The sequence below is a fragment of the Prionailurus viverrinus genome, chromosome A2 (assembly GCF_022837055.1).
Source record: "Prionailurus viverrinus isolate Anna chromosome A2, UM_Priviv_1.0, whole genome shotgun sequence".
NCBI classification, from domain to species: Eukaryota; Metazoa; Chordata; class Mammalia; order Carnivora; family Felidae; genus Prionailurus; species Prionailurus viverrinus.
In genome coordinates this window covers 145,736,817-145,747,052 of record NC_062562.1, presented here as the reverse complement: position 1 = coordinate 145,747,052, position 10,236 = coordinate 145,736,817, and the positions used below count along the sequence as shown (strand labels likewise).

The 10,236-nt window shown below is 57.8% G+C and overlaps 2 protein-coding genes across 2 annotated transcripts; one reads left to right on the top strand and one right to left on the bottom strand.

Annotated features, from left to right (window-relative positions):
* The first annotated feature begins 584 nt into the window (after nucleotides 1–584).
* Nucleotides 585–7,847, top strand: LOC125160619 (collagen alpha-1(I) chain-like). The gene is made up of 10 exons (XM_047849751.1): nucleotides 585–1,099; nucleotides 1,668–1,754; nucleotides 1,831–1,992; nucleotides 3,069–3,136; nucleotides 3,443–3,546; nucleotides 5,139–5,200; nucleotides 5,511–6,659; nucleotides 6,768–6,857; nucleotides 7,101–7,192; nucleotides 7,313–7,847. Exons 1-10 carry the CDS (start codon nucleotides 998–1,000, stop codon nucleotides 7,410–7,412), a joined length of 2,016 nt encoding a protein of 671 aa, XP_047705707.1. The 5' UTR covers nucleotides 585–997; the 3' UTR covers nucleotides 7,413–7,847.
* Nucleotides 7,434–10,187, bottom strand: ATP6V1FNB (ATP6V1F neighbor). The gene is made up of 2 exons (XM_047849752.1): nucleotides 9,259–10,187; nucleotides 7,434–7,695 (listed from the first exon to the last, which is right to left on the bottom strand). Exons 1-2 carry the CDS (start codon nucleotides 9,824–9,826, stop codon nucleotides 7,586–7,588), a joined length of 678 nt encoding a protein of 225 aa, XP_047705708.1. The 5' UTR covers nucleotides 9,827–10,187; the 3' UTR covers nucleotides 7,434–7,585.
* Nucleotides 10,188–10,236: the final 49 nt, after the last annotated feature.

The following is a 10,236-nucleotide window of genomic DNA, read 5'->3' as shown; positions in this document are numbered from 1 at the left end:
AGCTCCGTGCTCACACTATGTCACAAGCGTAGCCCATGGTCCCCACATTGGTACCTCTGTGGATCCATGTGGAATCCTGTTAGGAGGCTGAGGGGCACGGAGAAGGGGCTCAGTTTCCCCACATGGCATTCCCTTTCCTCTTGATTTGGGGAATACCAAAGGCTAGGCACCTCCTGGGCTACTCTAACAGCTGGTGACATAGGGACCCCATGCCTGGGGTGGGGAACAGAAGACACAACAGACTGTGATGAAATACGGACACACGTGCACGCACACACACACACACACACACACACACACACCTCAGAAACCCAGATAAACATGTGCGGCACATGCATGGGCCCATGTGTGCATTCACAGCCACGCCCACCCTGGACGGACATGTGAGCAGGAGACATCCTTGTAGGGAAAGGAGCATGGGTTTTGAAATAGACAAAAAGTCTATTTCCTTGAAAAGTCTGTCTTCAAAAAGAACTCTAGTATTTTTGGCTGTGACCTTGGTGTTTTAGGAGCCTTGGCTAAAAGATCGGGGTGAGGGGGTCCTCCATTCTCATTGCCAGGTCCCCCTAATCTTTCAACAGGAGTGAAGAGAGAGTGTTGGGCTAAACTGAGATGGCCTGCCCTGCGAGCTTAGCCCGCTTCTGCTGAGGCCCACCGGAGAGAGGTGGCCTCTTTCTCTCGCGGAGCCGTTTCAAAGCAGCAGGCACGCAAGGCTGCTCGTGACAGCACAGCGTGTGAACGTCACAGACCAGCTCGTGTGTTTGCACCTCCCCTCGTTATGACCTGTACAAACCGTGTCCTCGCCTGATGCATCTCGCGTGTTGTGAGGAGTACACAGAGTGACCTGTGGCCAGCACTTTGCACGTGGACAGCTTGGAACAAGCCCTTGGGAAGTGCTCACCGTCGCCCGGCCCGTGGCTGCTTGTGCCTGGGACCGTGTTTCCCCCAAGCCTGTTTATCACGGCCATTTGCCTCCAGATGAGGGGGACGTTGCCACATGTTAGCTAGGGCAGTTTACCGTCTAGGCTGTTTTCTAATCTGTAAAAGTGGGATAATGATAGCACCTACTTCCCGGAGTTGCTTCAAGGACGGATTACTTGTATGTAGCATTTTGTTTCCTGCAGATAGTAAGCTGTTGGTAGCCGCTGTTCGTATTGGGCATATTACGTGTGGATATAATGCAGTTGCAAGCTTCACACGCATACGTAAAACACGTACCCGGTCAGGATTGCAAACAAGCATATGCAGACACCTCTCCCTCACACTGCCATCCCCCACAGCCAGGAAACCCATATCGGAGGCGGGCCAGAGTCTCTGTGAGACTTGGCTGGGTCCGGGCCCTGGCTCAGATGTCAGGTCCCTGCATTATTGAGCTCAGGAGCCTTTGTCTCCTCCTCATTCCTGGTCCTCTCTTCTCCAGGCTCCAGCAGCAGAGGAGAGGAGGGAGGGGACATCTGCCCTGGCTCCCCAACCCCATGGAACAGGCAGCCGCCCCTGGCGGCCGAGGGCTCCCTTGTAGCCAAAAGCAGGCCTTAGCTCTGTATCAGCACCTCTTTAGATGCCCTGCGGGCCTGGGCCCACTCCAGGCTGCGCTGCAGCAGGTGAGGGAGGTGGGGCATTGTCTCCAAAGGGCACGGTGGAGGCCTGATGCCATCTTGTCCCCCCAGGTGCAAGAGAGTCGGGCCTGTCCCTCGGGACTGGAGCTGCCCGCTGTGTTGCTGGAGATGGAGCGGAGCCGGCGGGCCCAGGAACAGGTAGGGGCTGGCCGAGGGGCATGGCAGAGGGCAGTGTGGGCACCCCTTCGTGCTCTGGCAATGCGTCTTTTTGTAGCTCCTGTGGGACTTGGAGCTGCTGACTGGGGCGGGGCTGGGCCTCTTCTGGCCCCCCCGGGCCCAGTTCTGCGGTCTGAGGGACCGGCCCCAGTGTGCATGGAGCCAGCGCAGCAAGCCCCGTGGTAGGATGGGTAGGGGCCCCGAGCAGCCGAACAGCTGGGTGAGCAGGGGCATGGCTGAAGGCAAGGGGGTCAGTGTGACATCAGGGTGATTGTGGTGGGGAGGAAGGTGAATGGGGTGTGGGCTTTGGGCACATATGGACCTGGGTTGGGTCTCTGTTTTGACGCTCCCCGTGGACTGTAAGCCTCTGTTTTCTTAGCTGCAAAATGGGGACGATAGTAGATCTTACTCAGAGGGAGCACCAGTGGACTCATCCATGGAAAGGGTTCAGTGGCACCCAGGACCTGTTAACTACATACAGGCTATTATCATGCTGCAATTAACAACTATCTGCGTCAAATCAACTGCATGGTGACATCTAGAAGCTTTTTTTTTTAATTTTTTTTTAATGTCTATTTATTTTTGAGAGAGAGAGAGAGAGAGAGAGAGACAGACAGAGTGTGAGTAGGGAAGAGGCAGAGAGAGAGGGAGACACAGATTCTGAAGCAGGCTCCAGGCTCCGAGCTGTCAGCACAGAGCCTGATGCGGGACTTGAACTCACAAACTGTGACATCATGACCTGAGTCGAAGTTGGACACTTAACTGACTGAGCCACCCAGGCACCCCTAGAAGCCTTTAGACACGGCTGCAGCGTGGGAGGAACGCGAGCCTGGCATGGCTCCTGAGGGCAGAAGCACTGATGCCTAGCCCGGGGTGCATGGACCTTTCCCTTCAGGGCTGGTGGCTGGGCTGACCCGTCTAGGAGGGAGGGTGCTATGGTGACTGGGAACTAGGACCGTGCCTCCTAGTCTGATTGCCAGTCACCAGTTGTCCAAGGCACTCTGGGCAAGTTGACGGCCATCTCTGAGAGCCAAGGCATCCTCAGCTGTAGCAAGAGGGGGTGTTCATGGTGACTGCTAAGGAAGTGTCCAGCTGACATTGTTGGTCACGACTGCGGTCTCATCTGAAGGCTCGAGTGGGCAGGAGAGCTCCATTTCCTCACAAGGAGGGGGAGAGGACAGGGTCATACATGGGCTTGGATACCAGGAGGAGGGATCATTGGGGGCCACCTTAAAGGCTGCCTACCACACTGGGGAATGATGCCCTGCGGACTAGGGCACCCTCCAAACTTTCCAGAGTTCCAGGCCATGCCCATTGCCTCAGGCTGGGGACTCCCTGAGCCAGAACCATCAGCTTCCTGAGGGGTGAGTCTTTCTCTTGGGAAATCCTGTTTGTTTCGTGTTGCCACACAAAAGGGCCAAGCACTGGACCCTTTTTCCTGTCTCCTTCCACGGCCCTGCCTAGCATCTCTTTCTTGTGCCCAAGGCTCATCCTGGGGCCCCCACAGCCCCTGGAAAGGGTGACCCCGAGTTCCAGCTGCTGGGATCCAGTGGTGGGTGCAGGGGCTAGGAGAGCCTGCCCTGCACTGGGGTGGCAGACAGGCTTCCTCCCCCTTCCAGAGCCCATGGGCCGTGGGAGGTGTATCTGAAACAGCCTCTGTACTCCCGCAGGGGGCTGGCGGTAGTCCCATCATCAGCCCTGGATCTGGGTGAAGCTGCGAGTCACAGAGACCCAAGGCGGGCGAGCCCTGCTCTGCCTGCAGAGTCCACACCTGGTACGTGGACACCTTGGCCGGGCGGCCAGACTAGAGCTGGAGGAGGTGGGAAGTCCTCACCCCAAGTGCCAGGATTCCGGTCCCTTCCTCACTCGTTCTTTGTCTCATACTTTATATTGGGTGCCAGGAGCACCCAGGGACAACAAGCAGGTTTTATTTGATGTCCTAGTTCCACCTGGTTGGTAGCAGCTGTCCCAGGCACAGGGTCCAGGAGGATTCTGAAGCTAAACTGAGCGGGGGGGGGGGGGGTGGGGGGGGGGTGGGGGGGGGCAGAGCGCGCTGGGAAGGACTGTTCACGGCGGCCTAGGGAGGGGGGAACAGAACGGCAGCTCCTGCCCCTGCGTCCTACCCTCGCATCAGACACCCAGAACATACAGAGCACAAGAGAGACTCGGCCCCATTGCTTGGTCCCTGTCACTGAGGAGATCACAGCCTAGCGAGAGCGCGACAGTAAACAGGCAGTTCGAATTCTATGAGATGGACGCTGTGAACCCTGGGCCTATTAATTTACATGGAACAGACTCTCCAGTTATTTGTTAAATTAGCCTAGTGTAGCCATAAGCCTTTAATTGTTCCGTCGTGCGCGTGAGAGGAGCGAAGTGCCAATGCTTGTTTTTCTGACGGAAAGTTTTACAAATAGAGGGTCTCTTGGGGAAACGGAGATACCAGTGACAACATTATAACCAGAGAAATAAACTGTCAAGTAAGACAACAAATCAAACTGTGAGGGGACAGGTTTTGGGGGTTATGTTCCCTGTTCATGGCAATGATTTCTACAGGCTCGGGAGCCTGGTCACAGACTCCTTTGCTCAAAAATTCTTCAAAAGACATTTCTTTTCACAGAGAACACGCCCATTTGGTTACTGTTATGCAATGTGGATGTGTGAATATTCATAAAGATGGAATAGACTTGTGAAAGTTCTCCATTTAGGACCTTACGAAATCGAGTTCTTTTAACTACTTTTATGGAGGCAGGATGACTCTCCTTCCTCCACAGCTGCAAGGGAGCAGTGACATTTCATTTCTTTTTTTAGATGTCTTTTGTTAATTATGAAACTTGCAGTTTTTAGGCCGGGCTCCAGCCTAAAATTTCATTTCTTGAGTTTCATTTGATTTCACTGTCAGCAACCAAGAAAGAGCTACAGAGGGTTTTTCTTAATAATAGTCAAATAAGGCGTATACAGTAGGTTTCTTTATGGGCCTACGCGGGCCCACCAGGATGAAGGGGGGTGTTCTTATGAGGGCCTGACAAGCTGGCCAACAGACCCTTCCTGCCCCGAAGCATCCTCTGGTGGTTTTGGGGACAGGGGTGTGCAGATTCTTCTAAGGTGTCCTGCCTCAGCTGGGAGGATGAGGAAGATGTGGCCGGCTGCTGGCAGGCAAATCCGACAAGCAGGCACATGACAGGCAACGTGAAGACTAGTGGACCCATGAACTGTCATAGCCTTGGAGTTCAAACATCAGTCCTCAGGGCATCCCCTTCTCTCATGTGCTGGCGACTCCCTAGGCTTCCTGGTTCCAGCTCAGGTGGAATGTCTGTGAGGGGCTGGGGCATGAGCAGAGGGTTCCCGACATTGGTCTTTCTCCCTCAGGCTGCCTACAAGAGCTGAACCCCACCACCAGCTTTGGGGACCCAGGAAGTTCTGAGTTCAAGGTGAAAGAGTCAAAGTGCCCTGGGCAAGGGCCCTCTCGGATTGGGAAGAGCAGGGGTGGGGTCTGCCTGGGAGGAGACTACTGGGGGGAGGTGGTCCTACCTCCTATAGCCAGGGGGAAGAAGGGACCGCCACTGAAGTACCTTTTACACAACATAAAATAAGTTTAATGAATTCAGGAATCAGGCGAGGGCTGTAATGGAAGTGAGGCCCACTAGGACAGCCACTGAGGTCTCCAGGGTCCCTTGGGGGAAGTGGGCCTGACGCGGGGATTCCCTCACAAGCCTGGGACCAAATGCTCTTGCTTCCCAGAACCTGGCCCAGAGGGCAGAGAGGAGACAAGCAGGACCCACAACCCAGAGGCCCTGTCAACAGCCATCCGTGAATGTAGGCGGTCGAAAGCTCACTCAGGGAGCCCCAAGGCTCTGGGGCCTGCCCTCCCGGGGCCTGCCAGAACCCCAGGTTCCCCTGGAGGGGCTGGGCTGGAGCCTGGGCCGGGAGAGAGCAGAACTTCAGAAACTGCTGAGGATCGAGATTCCTCAGAGGCAGAGAGAGGGGGACCCTCAGGAGCAGAAAGAAGAGAGCCCCCAGGGTCAGAGAGGGGAAGCCCCCCAGGGGGAGAGCAAAGAAGTTCCTTCCAGACACAGAGAGAAGACACACCAGGGTCAGAGTGCGGAGGCCACTCAGGCTCTGAGGGAGGAGGTCTCTGAGTATCCCAGGTGTGAGGCTCCCCAGAGTGAGAGGAGAGAGTCTCCTCAAGGTCAAAGAGGAAATAGCCCTAAGTGTCAGAGAACGGAGGTTCTCCAGGAGCCACAAGACCCGGAAATGAAGACCCTTCAGACTTCCCCAGGCCCTAACTGGGAGGTGGCTGAGGGAGAGGTGCCTACACAACCCCCGGAGGAAGGCGGCTCCCTGGGAATTTCTAGGGATCCCTGTAGGTCCCTGGGAGAACAGATGCCACAGCAAAGGGGTAGGGAGAGCCCTGGCTCCGGGGAAAGGGCCGCCCAGCGGCGAGAGTCAGCACCGGGCGCGGGAGAGCAGAGGGCCGCCGGGGAGCGGGTACGGACTCCCCTTCCACCCCCGAGGCCCCCGACCCGGCCGCTGCTCCCAAGCCCAGGGGCCGAGACGCTAGAGGCCCCAAGCACTGGGAGCTCGGGGCAGCAGGAGAGCCCCGCAGCTCCCCGGGGGCACCCAGGGCTGGTGCCCGACCCGCACGGGCTTCAGGACCGGGAAGAAAGCCCAGGCCCGGCGGAGCAGGTGCCGGACGCCGGCGGGGAGCCGAGGGGCGACGCGGAGGCCCCCAAGGCCTCGAAGTCCGCGTGGCCCTGGCCCCCGGGCAGGGAGAAGGCGTCGGCGGGCGTGACCGCGGTGCAGCAGGAGACCGCTCTGCAGCGGCTGCTGGAGCTGCACCGCGCGGCCAGGCGCCGGCGGCGGCAGGATCGCGAGCAGCAGCGGCTCCGGGTGCGTATCCGCACCTGCCTGCCGGCTTGAGGCAGGCGGGGCCCGCCGAGGACCGGCCGGCCGGCCGCTGACAGCCGTCTCACCGCCCCCCCCCCCCCCTCCACCCAGGTCTTGGAATGCCTCCGCATCGCCAGGAACCGCCACTGCCGGGTGCACCCTCTGGGGCCCCCACCCAGCCCAGCTCAGCTCCAGCCACAGGCAAGGCTCCCAGAAGGCGGTGGCGTCACCACTATCTGGGCCAGGGCGGGGGGAACGCGGGGATGGGGGAGGGGAGGGCTGGGTCCGAGCTGGGCGCGCCTCCTGGATGCCTTTGGAGTGCACACTTGCACTGACCCCGACGGAGGGCGGGAGGGGGTCGTCAGTCCGGGTGCTGCCCCCTGCTGGCTCCATCAAGCCCGCGGGGTCCGAGGCCGGGGCGCTCAGCGCTCTGCATCGCCCCAGGAGGACGCGGCGGGGCAGCGGCGAGCCCTGCGGCAGCAGCTGCAACAAGTGCATCGGGAGAGGACCCGGCGGCTGCGGGCCCTCGGGGCCAGGTGAGGGGGAGGATGGGGAGGCTTATGGGGCGATCTTCCTCGAGAGGAAGAGCGAGAGGGAGAGCGAGCGAGATGGTTCTCTTTCTGGGACATCTGGAATAACCGGCCACTCTCTTTCAGGAACACCCAGAACTTCCAGCAGCTACTGTGGCCTCGCACTGAGGACCGTTTGCCAGGAGAGGAGCCCTCGCCCTTCGCAGCCCCATCTAGTCATTGCTGAATCCTCAAAGGGATGATTAAAGAAAAAGCAAGTGCAGGTTAGAGGGAGTTCCAAGAAAGGCCCCCAACGCTGCCTCGGGGCCTGGGAGGGCCAGAAACACACACAGCAGCTCAGTCCCACTAGAAGGCGTGTTATTTCGTCTTCCCTCCCCTAACTCCACTGCCCGGCCAAGGTCAGAGAGCCAGGTCCCGGGGGTCAAGCAGTGCGAAGGCCCCATTCTTTCGGAAGAATGATTCGATGCGGCACATCTTACAGGAGACCAGTTCTTGCTTCACCGGGGGGCCTGGGAAAAAATGGCAGAGGCCAGGAATGATGGGTCCTGGGAAAGGGAACTTGGCCAGAGCATGGGAGCCCTGCCTTCCTAGCCCTAGGAATCTGCCTGTATTGTATCCACTTTGTATCCTTTGTGAAGGAATAAAAAGTGCTTCTGAGGAATGGGAGCCGTGGGCAAAGGAAGGAGCTGCTGGGTGCCCAGATCAGCAGTGAGGGCAGAACCAGCCAGTCAGCCATGTGCCATTATTTCCTCCACCTCAGGGTCCTCTGCAGAGTGGGTGGTGGGACACCCAGCACCGCTTATCATAGGGACAGAGCTAAACGTCTCTGGGAGAGACAGGGCTTCCTTCTACCTCCTGTTCCCCTGGGACCTGCTTCCTGCTTTTGTTGGAAAACTCTTTCCTCTCCCTTTAGCACCCTGGGGAAAGTGGGGGGAATTTTTTAGGCAAAATGTCAACTGTGTTTATCCCAACCATCTACCTGTGGATGGCATTCAAGCCTGTGGAGAAAAACCCATGACTTTGTAGTCTCACTTGAAATTCATGACCACAAATAGCAAAGGGACGGACGCGGCGTCACCCAGCAATCCTGCAACACTCCCCGGTGTAGTCCCTTTCCCATGCCATAACTTCATCTCCCACTACACCGCTGTCTCCCCACTCTCTTCCCTGATGAGAAAAAGCCTCCCAGAAAAAGCAGACTCAGTCCAGATGGATAGCCTTCCCACCAAAACCGTCTCCCCTACCCTTCTCTGTGCCCCTGGCCTCTCCTGTCAGATTCCAGCATCTGGAGATCCCTGGATGAGCTTGTCCCACCTCAGGCTTTAAATAGCACCTATATTCTGCTGCCCCCCAATGTGCACTTCAGCTCCGACCTCACTCCGGAGGGGGGACTTCCGTACACAGCCACTGCATTGGCACCTCCAGCATGGCCGGGGCTGATCTGTCTTCACACCCCCTCCAGCCCTGCTCCTCTGTCTTCCCTGTCCAGCTGCTTGAGCCAAACACCTGCGCTTCGCCATGGCTTTCTTTCTCCTTCTGTCATTCAATCCATCAGTAGGCTTCAGGGATTCTTCCTCCAAAACATAGCCTGAATCTACCTCAGCTCTACTGCTAATCACCCTAGCCCAAGCCATTATCCTCCCTGCCAGGATAACTCAAAATAGATGCAGACCTCATCTGCCAGAGCGGATTCTTTCTCTGAAAAAGCCATTACTTACAGAACAGTTAGTATCCTATCAGTACCGTTCACCTGCTTAAAACTCTCCACGGCTTCCTCTCTCACTTGGGTTCCTCCATTGTGTCACTTAGCTTCCAGCCCTTAGGTCGGTCCTCCGAGACCCATCTAAAACGTCTCATGCCCCCTGCCCCTCTCTCCCATCACTCCCTAGTCTCGTCATGGAACCTGTCCTTCTCAGATGTTTCCTTTGTCTTATGTTTACGGCCTGGACCCCCCGCGAGAATGGACACCCCCATCCGTGTGTCTTGTGTGCCTAGGGCCGACAGCATGGCCTGGCTCATGGCAGGAGCTCTGTGTTTGTGAAGTGAATAATCTCCGGGAGGTTGGGGCTCACCCAGCTGCCAGCCGTATATGAAGTTGGTGGTGATGGGGAAGAGGTAGCGCATCTCTGGCACGTCCAGTTTTCGGGTGTGGAGGTAGCGGTAGCGCCCCTGGAAGTCGTGGGAGATGCCTTCGTACAGCAGGGCCCGGGTGGCAGGCAGCACCGGATACATTTCGGACTGAATGGGCGTCTCCAGGGGAGGGCCGGGGGTCTTGGAAGGCACCGCTTTGGGGGCAGGTGGGGGCGAGAGTGGGGCTTTGGGGTGCAGGGTGGGCAGCGCGAGGGGTAGGCGGGCTGCAGCCTTAGCCTTCTGCTTGGCCTTCACCGTCGACCCGTACTTGCGGTGCCATTCACAGCGAAACATCTTCTCCCTCAGATATTCCTCCTTCCAGAAGTTCTGCCGCAGCGTATCCATGTTGAGTTGCCGCGACATGGTAGCAAGGGCAGGAGCGGTAGCAGGGTGGCTGCAGCTGAGGGGTGAACACAGGAGGCAGAGTCCTTCGGACAGCAGGTGGCTGCCACGGACAGTCACCCGGCAACCAGGCCTCACCTCACATAGGGCCAGGGTTCTATTTGCCATGCCCTTAGCAGACCACAAGCAGACCTTGATCCACAGGCAGCCTCAGGCCAGGGCCCGCCGGAGAAAGGCCTCGATCTCCAAACCTCTTGCGGGATCCGGGCTCAGTCTCGTATCACAGGCCTTTTAGGTTTCCTGTGTTTCTGCTTCCAGCCCCTTGGGGTCAGGTCCCCTCCCAGCCCAATAGAGACTGAAGTGGGGGAGCCAGAGGCCTGGACACAAGCCTCCTCCCGCTCCTCCCCACCAGAGCTGGTCACTTGATTCAGAGGACCCATCCCTGAGTAATGACCTCCTGGGACAATCTTCCTGGTGCAACTCTTCTATGCCTATATCTTTGGCAGAAGCTTTTCCAGCCCTGCCAGTCGAATCTCCCCAACAGCCTCATCCCACGCGTGTCCTTTCTAGCACCCAGC